General features: G+C 38.1%; 1 protein-coding gene across 1 annotated transcript in view; it reads left to right on the plus strand.

The window, feature by feature from the left end:
* Positions 1-648: 648 nt before the first annotated feature.
* Positions 649-18585, plus strand: part of Smp_123130 (hypothetical protein) — a gene marked incomplete at its 5' end in the record, with an annotated part of 31789 nt that continues 13852 nt past the window's right edge. Inside the window, 7 exons of the mRNA XM_018797935.1 lie at positions 649-744; positions 1556-1903; positions 4010-4249; positions 6386-6632; positions 8399-8556; positions 11413-11603; positions 15158-15362. Coding sequence (XP_018652926.1) covers positions 649-744; positions 1556-1903; positions 4010-4249; positions 6386-6632; positions 8399-8556; positions 11413-11603; positions 15158-15362 — 1485 coding nt within the window. The remainder of the gene's footprint in view (positions 745-1555; positions 1904-4009; positions 4250-6385; positions 6633-8398; positions 8557-11412; positions 11604-15157; positions 15363-18585) is intronic.

The raw sequence follows: 18585 nt of genomic DNA on the forward strand, positions 1-18585 counted from the left end.
TTTCAACTAGTTCCGGACGAACTGGCGGCTGTAGATGTTCCCCCTGTGTAGCCTGTCCCATCAGTGTTTTCGGTCTCTATGTTCTGTATTGCAGCCAACCGACACCAAGGTCTGTCGCATCGGGTCTTTTTGTTGTTACCTTACAAATCTAAGTCGGTTTTCACATCTGACGTGTCTATAAAGGGCGCTTCTCGAGCTGTGTCGACCTCAAAGGACCTCACCTAAGTCTTTTCTGTCCTCTTTCCCACAAAATGTTGTGGGAGCTATTCTGATATTCGGTCCAGAAGGCAGTAGAACTCCATGCTAGAAGCAGCAGTTACAGCACATTACGTCAAAATCTTTTTGAAAAAGGTTCAATGCCTACATAGATTCCACTAGTAAAGAGAAAGATTACTCGAAACACTGCTTCTTGATTAATCTTCATGCTATCGATTTATTCGCGTTAGCTCTTCGATCTCAAACGGAACATAACAAGAATCTTATATTTACGAAATGAAGGACGCCCTCCCACCACTCGGATGAAGATTATAAGTACCAAGAGGTTTTCTGACACTCTCTAAGAAGATTTTAAACGGATATTTAGACAGGAAGACTAACTACTGGACGATATGACCTTTCCAAGGTCAAGTGTTAGGCGGGTTGTATTTAATGTTGGTCTCAGAGTGTGAAAAGTTCCTAACGAAGTTACGGGCCCTTCCACCAACTGCTACTCAAGAGCTATCGGTGTTAGGAGTAATAAATGAGGTATTAAAATGACTGAAAAATTCTGGAGAATTCAGAGTTTTGACGGGTGTTACCATAACAATAAATCATAAAGGATAAATATCATGTCTCACAAAAGTTATTTTAGCTTTTTAAGTCATGGCTATTATATCCGGTGTTCAAGGAACAGTGTACGAAATAAATCACTTCTGATCAATCATGATCTAACAAGCTACAAGTATTAATTCTTGTAGCTTGTGTTAATGAACACATGCCAGCCGGCCTACTGTCCTTATTGTTTAAGACTTAACTCACGATATTTATATCTCACCAACAAACTTCTAGTTTTCGGTGACACAGACCGTCGATTGGGAACAACAACAGTCTTCCACTCCGAACTTGTGAACCCGTCTTGTAAATTTTACACTGCTTAGAATATCAGTAACTTGTGATAACATAATTTTGGTGCGTTATGCACATAAGTAGTCTGCTTTTTGTTTGTAGAAATTAGATGGTTAATATATCCCAACTGCTTACACAATAGAAGTTGATATGTCATAGGAGTATCCATATAGAAATCTTTTTTGATCAACGTCAACATGCAAGGGATATTTAGTGAAGTCCCAGTATTATGACAGCTTTCTACTCAGGTAATATTCGTGCTGCATTCGGTTTTAAATATATGGTTTGAGATGTTTATAAGTGGTCCGTTTCCCTTGGAATCTATATCGACTTATTTGAACACTTGGACCTAGGTAACCAAACATTGTTTATACTTATTGGTAGCATTGTAGAAATGTATCTGTAATATACGTCACAATATACTGTACACCTTTTGTCATCTTTTGAATAGGCATTCGCGTGTCCATCTGCCCACGTACGCTCTGCATGTCTAGACCTTCTATCTGGATGGAACAGTCCACAAATCTGTCTTAGTGCAGGCTCAGCTGGTGAAGTTGTATTGTGGCATACTGCGGATGGTGATCCCAGAGTACGTGATCGTTCTTTCCATTGTCTCCTGACGTGGCTATGTTCACTTAACGCCGTCTTGAAATCTAGTGAGTTTAGTCGTCCAGGGAAAGCAAAGTATTTCAACAACCATAAAGAGTCTGTAAGAAAGGAGTTGACTGGGTGGTTTGAAGCGAATCTGGAGTCTGTTTATTCAGCTGCTTGTCAAGGGCTACTAGATAATGAAGAGTTGGTAAGCTTTTGTGGTTATAATTCCATTATTCTAGTAAATATACAGTATCCTAACTCATTTTGTTAAGAAATAAACTTATCTATGCTTTCCTACTCAAGCTTTATTATACTTTGGACGCGTTTGGTCACAAGCCGATGGCTGCAAGGTCTTTGATTGGTTTTTAAATTGTAGCATAATATTGTTCTAGTGAAGTCAGACTGGTATCCAAACGGTACAGCCTGACAAATATACATGTACTGAAACTTGATCGTGTTTACCGTTTGATTGCTAACTACTCAATTTAAAATCATACTTTGAAGTAGTTAGTATGGTGTAGTACATTATCTATTTTATTATATTCGTTAAGCAATCATAAACTAAACTACTATTATTTTCGTGAAGAACCCGACTGAGAATTTCAAAATATTTCTTAGTAGCCCCGAAAATTCAGCCTTTCTCAATATATTTCACGAGTCTATAGACTAAGTCAATCTCAAGATTTAGTCTATTTCTCAAGTTCATGTCTGATAAATGTTCATTGTGCTTATAAGCCAAATCAATAGTCATGATAATGGATTATGAAGGAAAGTTGTTGAATTGACTTTGTGACAGTTGAGCATTTCCGAATTGGGGCTTGTGCATCGGTCGTAGGTTTCGGTTGCAGACATTTGAGTGATATGGCATGATCTCAGGTCAGGTCCGATTAATTTGCGACGTCCCTCCAAATTCGAAGTTAAGTGTCATTCCAAGATTTTCATTTCTCCATCTCATCTATTCCTTTTGAACTATATTTGTTATGAATCAGCTCCTCATGATTTGTAATGATAAAACACTTAGGATCGTTTAATTAATGTATAAAATGTACCGATCAACTAATAATATGCAATGATGCAGTGGGACCGATTGTTGGCTGCTCATGAGACTGGATAATTTACATAAGCTCTCAGATGGTTTAACATCGAAGGCAAGATCACTTATCAGAAGAATAAGTCTTCTCTCCTAACGGAATATATATACAAACTATTGGACACAAGAATAAAGATTATCAGAAGTAATTTAACAAGTAAACGTTTTGAGGACATGGCGACCATAAGTCATTCACTCTCCAGTGAACTGAATGCCTAAATATTAGGTTTAATTCCTGTTCTTTCATTTCAATATTCGTAATGCTTGGATTTTCATTGAGATTGATATAATTTCCATCCAATGATTGATTCATACGCCGTTTGTTCCCTCAGGATACTGGATCCCATGTGCACCATTGGTTTGGAATCAGGGTTTCCCAACTCCCCTAGATGAACTCTCCGTGTCCACCAACCCGGTTGAAGCGCCGGACATTTGCTTTTCGTCCTCTCACTTTCGTGAACAACACCCGTGGTGCGAGCAGGCAGTGAGTAGGACTTCCCTGGCAGTGGCTATAAACGTGTGGCCATGTGAGGGCATTTGGAGAGGGAGAGCGGACTCTCCCCACTCTCTGCCGTACCAGGGCATTTGGGGGCCGTACTGAGTGTATTGGCTCTAGAGGGTTAAAATTTATTGTGTTGGGTTATTGGAGTCTCTTCAGGATCGTTAGCGTTGTAAAAATGCACTTAGTTATTCGAACTGGTATGATGTTAAGTAATACCAAGTTCAACGACAAACACCAGTATAACGGTCTCACTGCCTGGTATTATTTTGTGATTTTGTAAGCTGTTAGCGAATTAAATATGATTCATATCTAACAGTACATCGTAATCTATTTGGTACAAAATGAATAACTCATAATGTTTAATATACCTATAAAACTCGTGATCACTAACAATCATGGTTTTTTATTTATTTAAACTCATAAATATTGGTACTTCCTTGGATGTATTTTGTCTGGTTGTTTATTATGGTTCAAATTTTTCTACTGTTCTAATATTATTGTTTTTCAAATGATTTTGAGGATCTATATCCTAATTCTAAATTTTTCTACTGAGTCCACATGGTAGCATCGATTTGTTTATGGATGCTTTAGTGATACAATATATATATATATATATATATATATATATATATATATATATATATAGTGCTTGAAAGTTTTATTCAGATTAAGATCATTTGATTTTTATCTGGAGAATTTATTATAATTTCATCCTACAGGTCCGTCGAACTAGTTTACATGTTCTTGGAAAGTTGAGTACTATTTGGCCGCATCATAGTTTGACAGATGTTCCTGTCTTCAGTTTGAATTCTTTAGTATCATCAAAAATATGTTTGGACTCTGATTTGGAAGAAACTCAATTAGTTGATGATGCTTTTATTCGTGTGTGTTGTCGGCTTCAAGATCCTAGTCGAAGTGTTAGACAGTTGGCTGCTCACATAATGGCTGACCTGGCTAAAGTAAGTTGTTAGTCATATGTAGAGAGTTACGTGTTTGGTTGTCAATGAAGTAGTGAATCTTCATCAACTGAGGTGGTTAGGACATTTATTATGTATGCACAACCACTGCCTATCTCGACCAGTGGTTTACTGGTAGAGAAATACGTTGAAAGAAATCTAACGAGGACCAAACCTTAAGGGGCATCAATCCATGAAGCCATTGACTGTTGATCTGAGGCATGTAGGTGGGTACAGACTAACTGGTTAGGGTCTGCGCTATAACCTCAGTCGGTGGTTAGAGATTATCTAACAGGACCCAGAATAGTTCACAGTGGTGCAGGTCAACTCTTTATCGTCCTATGAATGTTGAATCCCACTATTCCTTCATGCATTTCTTTCCAGCGTGATAACTATGCTGCCTTCCCAAAAAGAAAGGGTGGGGCCAGAAAAAGTTGACCCTAAAAATGCACACCTCTCCTAATCCCATGGATTTCCGTCTCTGGCGGTAAGGTCTCAAAAGGTACGGAGCTAACACAAAAAGGTCGTATGTGACCGGCCTTTATCTGTTGTCCCTTGGTCACTGTGGTCACGCTTTCAGGTCAATAAAACCAACTCTTACCCAATTTCCTTTTCAGGTACCTTTAGAAGAACCCTTCCACGTTGTGGGCAACCGGGAAATGAAAACCGCCTTCATACCTCTAACAGCACTCAAGACTACTGTATTCATAATCAGTTTCCCTCTTCGATTCCTATTATTCCTCCTACCTCGAATATCAACTATAGACTTCCTCCTCAAGTATCACCATAGCCCACGACACCAGTGCGCGAAACACTGCTCTAGGTCTAACAAAACCTCGCTCCAAACTGCACATTGGAGCCTCCAATGTACGTACCTTATGTCAAATCGGCCAGCTGGCCTCCTTGGCTAAGACCCTAAAATCTCGTATCATCGATGTATGCTGTGTCTCCGAAACAGACATACAGGACCCTAGTGTGATCATTCATTTGACCTTACCTAGCCAAAATGGGGAGCCGATGACATACACCCTCCGTTTATCTGGCAACCGGGACGGGAAATCCTTGCAGACTGGTGGATGTAGGCATAGCACTAAGTATGAGGGCAGAACAAGAGCTATTACAATGGATCCCTGTTAGCAGCCGTCTATGTGCTGTTTGGTCAAACGGTCCTGTAAGAACTCGGAAGGATAAGGACACACGCCGTCACCTTTTCGTCATTTCCGCCTACTCTTCTATTGACTGCAGTCCGGATGAAGTGAAAAATAAATTTTACCGAAAGCTTTATGAACTTCAAGAAGCTAAACACTCAGACTTAGTACTCGTAGCAGGTGTTACTGTTTAGTTATTGGTTCGGAATTCAACAAGTCACCACTTTCTCAACTCCATCTAATTTGTAATCCTATATTTAACCATTCTCCAGTATCATCTAAACTTATCCATTCGTTTCCCTTGTTTGTTTTCCTGGCTTAACCAACCTACCATTTTGTATTTTCCTGATAGAATGTTGTAAATCTATTGACCATGAAATAGGTTGACTGTTGGGTTTTTTTCACGAAGCATGGAGATTTCATATTTGATTCCGAAAATGGGGCTGAAAGTTTGTACTTCTGAATTTGTGATTAGTGAAAAGCGGTGACGTTTCATTGTGACAGTAAAATCCTAACAACCATTTCCTTCTGAGTGTACAGTTCAAGCTACACTCATTTGTCAACTGTAACTCTGAATAAAATTCACTGAAACACAAACGTTCTGATACTTATACTCAACAATTCGCATGAACACCATCGTCTGCGTTCTCACAATATCCTTTCGTCCTCCTATACATTTGAATTGGTGAATGAAGTTTATAAGTGGACGTATTACCTAACTCTAAGCGAGGCTACCTTATGAAGGACACTTGTGTTGTTCTGTGTTTAGTTCTAATACTGTGATACACAGGCTTCCTATATACAAGCCCTACCGGCTACTTAAGAGAAGCTGTGCTGGATGAGCCTAATCGATATATATATATATATATATATATATATATATATATATATATATATATATATATATGACCCACTGTACCAGACATTGTTAACATTTATCCTAACATTATCATGTTATTCTACTTGTACCCTTCGTTTTGTTTTTGGAAAGTTTGTTACAGAAAATTGTTTATTACAAACATTGGAGAAAACAGTCATGTCCGATCGGCAAGTACGCCGATCTATGATAGAAAGTGACAATAAGTCGAAGAACAAAAAGAACAAAAGTAACAACAATAATCTACGCTCCACAATGGATAACCATTCACAAACTAAAAATCTTACTTCAGATTCCATTAATTTAATGTCGACTGGCTGTAATGGAGCTATCATTAGCGGATTGGAAGATGATTATTTTGGTAAATTGTTTTTGATATACATATATATGTGCGTGATATCGTAAAATATCTGATCAACTATACTATTAGCCCCAAATCCCTTGGTATGGCCGACTCTGGGGAGAGTGTACTCTGGCCCTCAAAATGCTCTCATATGGCCACACCTATATAGCCACTCCTAGGGAAGTCTTATTCATTGTCCTCTCGCTACAAAAGTGTTCCTTGAGAAATTGTGATAACGAAAGCGAATATCCAGCTCTTAGACCGGGTCGGTAGGTACGCAACGCTCACTTAGGGGAGTTGTAAAACTCCGAGTCTGAACCAATGGCACATATAGGCTTCAGCATCCTGAGGGGACATACGCGTAGGAACGTATTCTTAACTTCTTAACGACCGAATACTCTGAGACCGCATCTCCTAACGTTGCTTCACTGCCTTGTGGACTAGACTTCTAGGTGAAGGTCTCGGGGGTGGCCCCCTGAAGGAATCGCCTGTTTCGGTTTTGGCACCCAAGGAGCATCCCAGTCCACATACAAGTTTGATGATAATTTGCGTGGTGCACATATATTTTGGGACCCCTTCGTACAAATGTTTATGTGTTTAACTAGATAAATAAACATTAAAATGTCAATAATCATGGCTTTACTTCCAAACAAAACAGTAAGTTAAACCGAATTCGTTCAGTAAGAAAATGTCGGTGTATTTATAATTTTTACACAGGAAGATTCTAGAGTCTTCTCTTGCCTACTAGCCCTGGTTGGTCAAAAATAGGTCAATCAGTGTGCTTCTGTCTGGAATATGATTTAATCAAATAACTGTCTTGCTAACAAAGTTAAATACCTATTTGAACTGTTTTATTATTTATAAAACTTAAACTGTTAAATAGATGTCTTTTAGACAGATTGAGTTTAGCAATCGAATCCAGAACGCACAGTTCTTCCTGTTTTGTACTCGCCGGCTGAATATACCTGCATCTTAATGTTGATGTCCATATTGAGACTCCATCTGTATTAGAAGTCTCGTGACATAATGGCTGTATCTAGGCAATGTATTCCGGAAATACAAATCCAAAAGTGCTTGACCTGTAATCCTTTCCTGAATATCAACAATCGGGTATTTCGAACTCATACTAATAGTGTTAAATAAGTGCTCTTATTTATTTAAACACATAAACATTGGTACAAGGAGGCACCAAACATGTATGCACCATACAAATGATTCAATTTATGTGAGGGCTGGGATACTGCCCGGGCGCCCACACCGAAGCAGGTAGTTTCCCTAGGGGGTCACACCCCGAGCCTTTCATCTAGAGGTCTAATCCACAACGTTGTCGAACAACGTTAAGAGATTCAGTCCCATGGTAACCGGTCACCAACAATAAGTTCATACACCATTCGTTCCCTCAGGATCCTGTAAACCATGTACACCACTAGTTTGGAATCAGGGTTTTCTAACTCTCCTAGGTGAATCTTCCATATCCACCAACCTGGTTAAATCGTCGGATATTCGCTTCTCATCCTCTCGATTTCGTAAACTACACCAAAACTACGAGAACGCAGTGAGTAGAACTTCACTGAGAGTGGCTGTATACGCGTGGCCATGTGAGGGCATTTTGAGAGAAAGAGCTAACTCTCTCCACCCTCGGCCGTACCAGAGCATTTGGGGGACGAATAGCTTTCAGTTCTTCAAACTTGTTTTACATCCCTGCTGAAAATTGTTTTGCAAGATAAAGTAATGCGTAATCATATTTATCGTTTCTATTTAATTTTCTTTATTTTGCCAAACAGAAATACGATGTACTACGTTGGCTACAGTTACGCATATTGCATCCCTCAATACTCGATTCGCATTAAATTGTCAAGATCTCTTAGTTGATATGTTAACTGATGATATACAAGATGTACGATTGGCAGCTGTTCGAGCCTTAAGTGCTGTTGGTGACAAGGTTAGTTTGAACGAGATAATTTCTTTATTACTTCTTCCTACATAAACTACTACTATTACCACTTATATAGAACCTCTTCGGGAGTCTCCACTAATGGCCAAACCAGTGGTAGGACCTTGGACCTTCATGCATCGTGATGAACACTTAACCACTAGAACCATTAGGTCGGCATTAAATGGTTCAGTGTGCAATGTAGCCCAACGATTGCCATTCTTTCATCTAAATTGTGAAAGTCAGCTCGCTAGTGACCTACCTCAAGTTACTCCTAAATCTCTAGTGGGAAGTCCTGATTGCTGGTGTTTTGACGTGGCAGAATAAAACAGTCTTCATGAATGGGAATAGATAATCATCATACCATATCACAAATTGATTTGAGCTGTTGGACGTCAACTCAATAGTTAAGTAATCTCTGGGAGGCTCAGAAATCCTGCGTCAGTTCCCTAGTGAGGTCGTAACCGGACCTTTCTGAGGAGTCTCGCATTAGGATGGAACAGCTATCCTATGCTCCTTTGTTTTCAGTATTACCCTAACGGAGATCAATCTGTAATGGTAAATACAACCTACTAATTAAGTCGATCTCCATGAAATCTCTCAAATACACTACTAGTATTTAAGTTACATGTGTATAAAGTGTATCAGTTAAATAAATACTAAATGTAATGTGTTTGATTCAAAGATGTATAAAAATTAGGTTACAGTTGAATGTCATCATTTTTTCGAGTAGTAGTGAAGGAACTGCTGTTTGACAGACAAATATCTCGCCTACGCTACAAGTGACGCAGGTTGACAGAAGCCAACCTGGCTTTCCGCGTCCCTGCCGAGATTTCGCCACATAACAGCCCATCAGAACTGATGGGACTCGCAAAACAAGTAATCGACGTGATCAACTACTTCACTGTTTATGACGAACCCAGGCTTTCAGCCAAACCAGTTGTAAAGCAACATTTCAAATTTAGATGAAGAGAAACGCATTTTGAAACATGCTAGGATTGTTGGTCAAGGTGTTGAGAAGACTGTATTTTGTCAGTGATTTGATGAAACAGGACTGCATGATATTCTTATTTAAGTCCCGAAGTGAATTCTTTGGTAGAAGACTAACTGCTGAAAATTTAGGTGATGTGGGTGTATACAACACCAAGTGAAGATGTGAGCGTTGTCTTTTAATTAATTTTTATGACAGAGATAAAGATGTGGGGGAAGCCGATAACCCTGACGTTGCTACTGATTGACTAATTGAACTGTTGAAAGCCATTAGAAGTCTTCAGATAACTATTTCATCCTCTTGAAGGATTCATATTTTAAAAAGAAATATGTTTTGGTATTGTTGTTTTGAAAATGGAAAATAAAAAACGTACGATTTAACCGTCCATCTAACTTACAGAATACAACACTTTCAAATTGTTGTTATGACCAACCTTACTCTGTCGTCTCAGTTTATACATAAATCGTAGTTAGACGGTCTGTGGTGATTTATATATGAACATGAATTATCGTCATATACTATCCTAAACATCATTTCTCTTAAATAAATTTGAATCTGACGACCAATTGATTAATTCATTAGTTTGGAAGTATAACATCAAAACTAGAAAGTCGTTGAAAAAAAACAAGGGGCACTAGGCCACTGCCTTTTTCTGAGCTTTTCAGCGGTACAGTGCATCAACGCAATCCTATACAACATGATTTTACTCAAGACGTTCAGATATGTTAGTTCTAACTGGAAATTTAAGAAATCCATGTCAACATTAAAAGTGTCATTGAATTTGAATCTAAGGCCATACATTAATCATTTTGTTGTCTCTGGTTTCCTACCGTTATCCTATTCACCGCAAGTCTACCATTTTAGAACTGCGGACGAAAATCGAAAGGTGGCATTTATAGAAAAACTCCACCTTTAAGGTTGGTTTATATATAGAAAAAGAGTATGTTAATAGGCTGGTGATTACCTTGGAATTCTGGATACTTCGAAAAAAGAAGCTACATTTTGCAATTCTGTACTCAGAATAGGGAAAGTTTAACCACTCGTAGTTGAGTGCACTGATCACTTCTCTTATCTAGAAAGTTTCAGTCGTAATAGCTGACAAACTGTTGCTTTGCTTTTGGGGGCTTGCACCATTTGTGAGGTGAGGAAGATGTCTCTCAATCAAAAGACGAGTATATTATGCAACATTCTACGCTGTGACTGATTGACCGACTGACTGTGACCGTGAAACACGGCTTTCGAGAGCAGAGAACATGCTTCATGTTTTCAGGGCATTGCTAGCGTACCATGGAAACACAGAGTATGAAATGCTGAAGTCAAATGCAGAATACTAATTAGAGATGGTGAGTTAATTAGTGAAGCTCTGGATCTCTACCGACTGAGTTAGTTGGAATATGTAGTGCGTCTGCTCAACCACCCCCTACTTAGGCGTACAATATTGGCTAGGGTAGGTATAAATAGTACGGACACCAATGGATGTTTCATACAAGTTTGTCTTAGTAAGATATTTTAAGTGTCAGGGTTTGGTGATTTTGTTGAATTTCATTGGAATAGCGAAGCTAAGCCGTGTCAAATGTTAGAAAGATACTGACTGAAGATAATGTGAGACGGTCACGTAGCATCTTGGATTGATTTAAGCCATACTTGCGCACCACTGGTTACCAGCTCATTTGTCTAGAGATTAAGTATTCGTACGCGAGACCGAAGGTTCTCAGTCCAATCTTCGGTTTCAGAGTCGTGGATGCACCCTGTTGAGAGGTCCCATACTAGGACGAAACAACCGTCTAATGCTTCGCGGTCTTCTATGGTTGTCTAACTTAGATCGCTTCGTGATTTCAACACGATATTTTAATGATGTTATTTGCATTTTACAGGTGCCTGTAAAAAGTGAACAAGTATCCATTATTACATCAGCTCTTGCTGAAGGATCTGGTCGTATTCGACGAAGACTGCATCATTTATTATCACAGTGTCGTTTAGCTTCAGCTCCTTGTTTAATTAGTTTACTGGATGGGCTTTTACAAAATTTAAGAAGATATCCAGAAGATAGAGATAATTTGTGGAGGTAAGCGAAGTTTTTTGGCATATTCTGTATTTAGAACAACACATGTAAGTGAACAATTGTTTTCAATTAGATCGTCATCAGGCTCTACTCTAATATACATGAATATTTATACGAAAATGTTAAACCAATCAAGGCAATTTGAGTCAATAATTACAATGAATTAGATTACGTCACCGCATATAATATGTAAAAGTGCAAGTTGATAGTGGGAAGACAGGTCTACTGATAGTAGTAAGAATAATAAATTACGATAGCTGTTCTAGAAGTTTATCAACAGTGTAAACCCAGCGGTTAGTTTCACCGGTGAAGGCGAGTGTGACAAAAGCTGAATTTGCTTGACGTCACACTCAGCAGGCTATGTGATGGCTCGTTAAGTAGAAGTGTGTTTAGAAAAAGTCCCTCTACTTGCCAATATACTCACTTCTATAGTTTTACACCTATCCAATATAAGAGAAATTTGATTAGATGCCTCACTAGTAGAGTAAAAAAGATCTGTTCAGTAGATACTTTAAGTCAGGAGCTGGAATTTATCAATAACTCACTGACCGAGATCGGCTACCATAGTGCGTTCATTAGGAAATACACGTGTGATACAAGAAAGAAGTCTGAGATTTCAACGGTTCGATAGAAACTTTTATACATGAAACTACAATTCAACGGGGATGTGGCTAGCGATACTCTGAAAGATAGGTTAACGAAAGTAATTAGCGAGACATTCTACGCAGTCAATCTTGCGTTGACTTTCTAGAGTCGACCAGCGATGTCTACTCAAACGAAGGAAAAGTTATCTGAGTTTGCCTCCTCTATGTGCATTTACAAGTTCAGCTGCTCCTGTGGAGATAGCTATATAGGGCGTACTACCAGGCAACTTAACCAACGAATGAGTGAACATCTACCAGCATGGTTTGTGAAGGGCCAGATAAAAACAAACGTAGTTCTATCTTGGCACATCTAATTGATAGTGGTCATAATGTGGATAAATCGAAATCATTTCATTTGATCTATTCTATACCTCCATCATTTTCCAACGGAGTTCGTTCCCGTCTTCTTCATATAGCTGAAGCCATAGGAATTCGTACATTTCACCCCAATTTATGTGTACAGAAGAAATTTGTAACCCCCTATCCCTTCCATGGCCGGATATAACTTAACATTATTTTCACTTCCGGCATTTGTTTGTAATTTTCCGCCTCTTTCCGATCTAATTGGAAACAATTGTTCGCTTACGTATGTTGTTCGAATTTTCACAATGGGAATCTTTAATATTCTGTATTTAGTAAAATTAGTTAATTTCTTTCTCATATCTAGTATAATAACAGAATGCTTACTTCTGCGTTATCATTGATGGGTTTTAATACAGTACCGTACAGTACAATAAGATGACTTGTCAGGTTAATTGTTTAGCATATTTTCTGTGGTTTATCGCTCGATAGTTCTTTCATATTTGTTGACTTTGGCAGTGGCTTGATGATTAATGAACTTGACTTCCAACTTGTAGTGCGTGGGTTCGTACCTCACACCATGTACCTCAGTTTACACAGCCGTATTTTGTCACTATCTCCTTGGTTAGGAAATGTATTCTGTATGCCTAACACCCGCTTGCCCTGACACTCATTGTTGGATGGGGTAGGAATGTGTTGCACAAGGGCTAAAAGCAGTCAAGGTAAGATGTGACATCTCTTTATAAGTCAACTATTAAATTGAGCCATGTGGATAACCCCGCAATACGTGGTTGGAGTCTACACAATTGTTGCAACCGAAGGTTATAGACCTTTAATGATAGCTACAGATTGTATGCAATCATGCTAATGTATTCAGTTTTTATTTCCTCTTAAAATCTTAAGCTTCAATATTATTTCGTACGTTTCGTTCCTTAAGCTCTCCTGTCTTTTCGGACGGTATTTCCTAATGTTTAATCTTTCTCACTATCACTGATACTACTACTATTTCGACTTGTTTGCCACTCGTTTTACTGATTTCATCTCGTCTTCGTAATGTGACATGACAATTTAGGCCAACATACATTTGTTCAAGACTGACTAACCCTAACTAAAGTGTAGCTTCAACTACATAAAATGTGTATTCAATAAATGACATCAACTTAGCCATTCACTTAAGCTGTACATTTGTATTTATTGTTGTTTGATAAATATATAAATCTAGAGAAAAGTAGAAGAGATTGCAGCATAAAGTGATCTGAAATTGCGAATATCAAAGGGGGTTGTCTTTTCAAGCCGGCCTACCATTTACCGATGTATTGAAGATAACATTTCGCTTTGGACCGCATCGATATGCTCCAGTACATTTACTTGTTCTTGTGGGGTAGATTACATTGACCTCACAAAGTGATCACTTTTCAAATGCTTCTCAGGACTTTACTCTTTGTGTCTTTTAAAAGGGGAATGCAAAATTATCACTAGCTCAATACAGTAGCACCCAATCAATTCTGATCACATTACTCCAAAAGAGTCATGCTTTAAAAGTAATCTATTAAATCAAAAGGTTGAATCGAAAACTTATGCACTGTTGAGGTGTTGACAATCCATCAATTCAAGCCTGGACTGTGCGTGGAAAACAATACTTACTACCTCTTATCTTTCCATGACCTTAATATCCTTTTCCAGTAGGTTTTGGTCTTTGTGTTTGTTTCTTTGTTTCTGTTATTACTTTGTACTTCTTTTAAACCATAACCAGTTTTTGTTATCCTTTAACAATTTCTCATGGCTATTCAATTATGATGATTATAGTCTTGACGTTGTTCATTTATTCTTCATATCTGTCAAGTGAACGATTATCTGTTGTATTTCCAACCCGTAAATTATTTTCATCCCCCTATTCATCTCTAACCACTTGATTATTACCCAACCTTCTTTTGATATTTGCAATCTCAGGTCATTTTATGATATATTCTCCTCTTAGTCTTCTATACTTGCTTACGCCTGCTGCCCCTCATGGAGGAGCACAGGCTCCCCACTAGCATTCTCTATCCAACTCTGTCTTGATCAATCCTTTCCAGTTGCTATTCATCCTTTTCATGTCAGCTTGTGTTTCTTGGTCTTTGTATTTTCAGTTTCCTTTCAGGATTCCAAGTCAGGGATTGTTTCGTGATGCAGTTTGATGATTTTCACAATGTATGTTCTATCCACTTTCAACATCTTTTCCTAATTTCCTCTTCAGTTAGAAGTTGGTTTGTTTTCTCCCACAGTATGTTGTTGATGATGGTATCCGACCGACGGACATTGATTATCTTGCACAGAAAATTGTTTATAAATACTTGTACCTTTTTGACGATAGTTGTAGTAGTTCTTCAAGTTTCATCTTCATATAGTAGGGATGTCTTGACGTTCCCATTGAAGATTCTCAATTTAATGTTGACTTGCAAACAGTTGTTTTTGAGTTCCATATTTTCTTCAACTGTAGAAATGTTTCCCTTGTATTCTATGCATTTATCAAATGTATAGTTGAAGTAAATGATTCTCTTTATTATTTTTACTCAATAACACAATAGATTACTTTACTTAACTTGATTCTTAACACTTGTCTTATTTTTATAGATGCGCTGCTTCTGTGGGTAGAAATCATCCAATATTTGTTGAAACTTGTTTATCCAGTTTATTACGAACACATTCATGGTTGAGTGGTCCGGAACCAGTGAAAGAAGATCCAGCTTATCTTACAGTTTTATTGCTTGTTTTAAATGCTGAACCTAGTATACCTGGTATGCTGGCTAAATTCCCTAGACATGTAGCATCAACTAAGGTAATTCATAGCTTTGAGTAAGGGTGATATGATATATTTATTTTTACACTGTTACTGACATGAATCCTTTTAAACATGTTTATCGGTTCATAATTTCAATGAGATCTAACAATCTCTATAACCATTAGACTGAAAATTATCATGTACTCACTAGTGACTAGCTTCGAGAGGAAATTTAAGGGATTCTAGTGAGAAGCTATGACCGGTTGAGCTAATCTGTGTCGCTTGTGAAACAGTTACCCACCGAAGACAATGGAGTATGATCGTGTAATATTGTTGATCAATGGAAGTTAGATATGAACACCTTTAGATTTCGTTCTAGTGATCTAGAGATTGAGTGTTCACGCACGAGACTGGTGATTCTGGGTTCGACTCCCACATCTGGAATCGTGGGTGCTCACTGATGAGGAGTCTCATACTTTGACAAATTGGGCGTTCAGTGCTTGCATGTTTTCAATGGTGGTCTAACTTAGATCGGTTCATGATTTCAATGAGACTTACAGTATAAACGTGTCGAGAGATTGTTCGATTCTCATAGGCTACGTCACATACTGATCTTAGTTATACTACCACTGAAAACCAGGAACCATTGGACAGCTGTTTTGTTCTATTATGGGACTTACCTGCAGTGCCTATACAACGCGTGAGTAGTAGAGCTTAACCATGTTGGATATGAGACGGTTATGGACGGCGATGGAAGATGGTCGCGCAACATCGTGAATCGATTAGGGTTAGACATATACACCGTTGGATTCTGGTTCAGTGGTCTAAAGGCTAAGCGTTCGATTCCTGGTGTGTCCGTGGATGCCCGCTGCTGTTGAGTCTCATATCAGTTCGAAACAGCTTTTCAGTGCTTCCTGGATTTCACTGGTGATCTGATTATTTTCAGTTCATGATTTAATGTATGAAGATTTATTAATGTCAAATGACTATAGGTTGGATGTCAAAAGTAGTGTTTCAATGAATTGAAAATATTATTACCATAGTCATGTACTTCCTAAAATTTCATTTATAAAATAAGTACGTTACTCAGTTTGTCTTCAATTAATGCTTGTAAAAAGTCAATATGAATGTGCCAACGTAATAGATACAGTCTAATGGCTACAATTTTAATACGAAAATTAGGTATTTAAGAAGGTTGGGATTAATTTTAGTAGTAACATTATTATTATCAGAAGGGATTTTGTGGAGATGGCCGATAGCCCACTGAGCCGGCATCCGATGGGTGTTTAGTCTACTCCCAACCAATCCACGAAGTTGAGCGACTATTGGAGTTAAACATAAACCACCGTCGGATCCGGCTAAGTGCTCTGGCGCGAGACTGGTAGGTCCTGGGTTCGAATCTCGCGAGGCGAGGTCGTGGATGCACACTGCTGAAGAGTCCCACAATAGGACGAAACGACCGTCCAGTGCCTCCAGGTTTCCCTTGGTGGTCTAGCTTCAATTGACTCACGCTTGCAATTATGAAAGCAACATTATTATTAAATGCTTCAAGGAAAAATTAGCCTTCCCGAATCCCACAAAAAATTAAATCACTTTTTTAAAAAAACTATCTCATCCACTATGTCGCATACTAATTGAGATCATCTTATCCTGGTGAAGAACCTATTCCATAAGTGTTCACTTCAACATGAGACCTAATTAGAATACATATTATTCCAAGTTGTCCTACTGCATATCGTGACATCAACAGGAGTTTACAAAGTGACGAGCAAAGAGATGGAAATTATATCAATCTCAATGAAAATCCAAACACTACGAATATTGAAATGAAAGGACAGGAATTAAACCTAATATTTAGGCATTCAGTTCACTGAAGAGTGAATGAATTATGGTCGCCATGTCCTCAAAACGTTTACTTGTTAAATTACTTCTGATAATCTTTATTCTTGTGTCCAATAGTTTGTATATATATTCCGTTAGGAGAGAAGACTTATTCTTCTGATAAGTGATCTTGCCTTCGATGTTAAACCATCTGAGAGCTTATGTAAATTATCCAGTCTCATGAGCAGCCAACAATCGGTCCCACTGCATCATTGCATATTATTAGTTGATCGGCACATTTTATACATTAATTAAACGATCCTAAGTGTTTTATCATTACAAATCATGAGGAGCTGATTCATAACAAATATAGTACAAAAGGAATAGATGAGATGGAGAAATGAAAATCTTGGAATGACACTTAACTTCGAATTTGGAGGGACGTCGCAAATTAATCGGACCTGACCTGAGATCATGCCATATCACTCAAATGTCTGCAACCGAAACCTACGACCGATGCACAAGCCCCAATTCGGAAATGCTCAACTGTCACAAAGTCAATTCAACAACTTTCCTTCATAATCCATTATCATGACTATTGATTTGGCTTATAAATACAATAAACAGTTATCAAACATGAACTTGAGAAATAGACTAAATCTTGAGATTAATTTAGTCTATAGACTCGTGAAATATATTGAGAAAGGCTGAATTTTCGGGGCTACTAAGAAATATTTTGAAATTCTCAGTCGGGTTCTTCACGACAATAATAGTAGCTTGATTTAGCGATAAGTTGACTTCTGGATTCGAGTCTCAATTTGTGTATATATCATCACAATTCTGGAGACAGGTACATCTGGCTGCCGAGTTGTAATTTTCGTTTTGAGTTATCGCTTCAAAACGTCTAGAATCACTCCGTTTGATCATCGTTGTGACTTCAACTGAAGAGTCATGATGAACCGAGTGATGCCGGTCTTATACATCCATCTTTCATACTATGAAACCATATCATAAACTGACCACCTTCTCTCTTTTCTCACTCACTCTCATCACTACCCAAATAATACACAATGGGGGAGTCGCTATGTTGGTAATTGTAAAATATGTACAATCCACCAAAGTTGGTGTTTTAATACAATATAATGATTTTTGATGCATTGTATAAAACGTCACAGCTACAATTGGATGTTCATCATTCAGTAAAAATATTTATATTATGTTGTTCTGGTTTCCAAAAACCATCACATCAGGGATTACGCAATCCCGTTTTATAATTCTTGAAAGTTCTCGATTAGAATATATCAGTAACCTAACAATATCTTCATTTCATACTAATCTATCATATGGAAAAAGCATTTCTGGTTATTGAAAAGAATTCAGGAAATGTGATTAGTGCTTCATAGGGAATTATCTGTAATCACCCCGGTAGGACGATGACAAGCTTCTGGTTTTAAATGTT

The sequence above is a fragment of the Schistosoma mansoni genome, chromosome 6 (assembly GCF_000237925.1).
Source record: "Schistosoma mansoni strain Puerto Rico chromosome 6, complete genome".
NCBI lineage: Eukaryota > Metazoa > Platyhelminthes > Trematoda > Strigeidida > Schistosomatidae > Schistosoma > Schistosoma mansoni.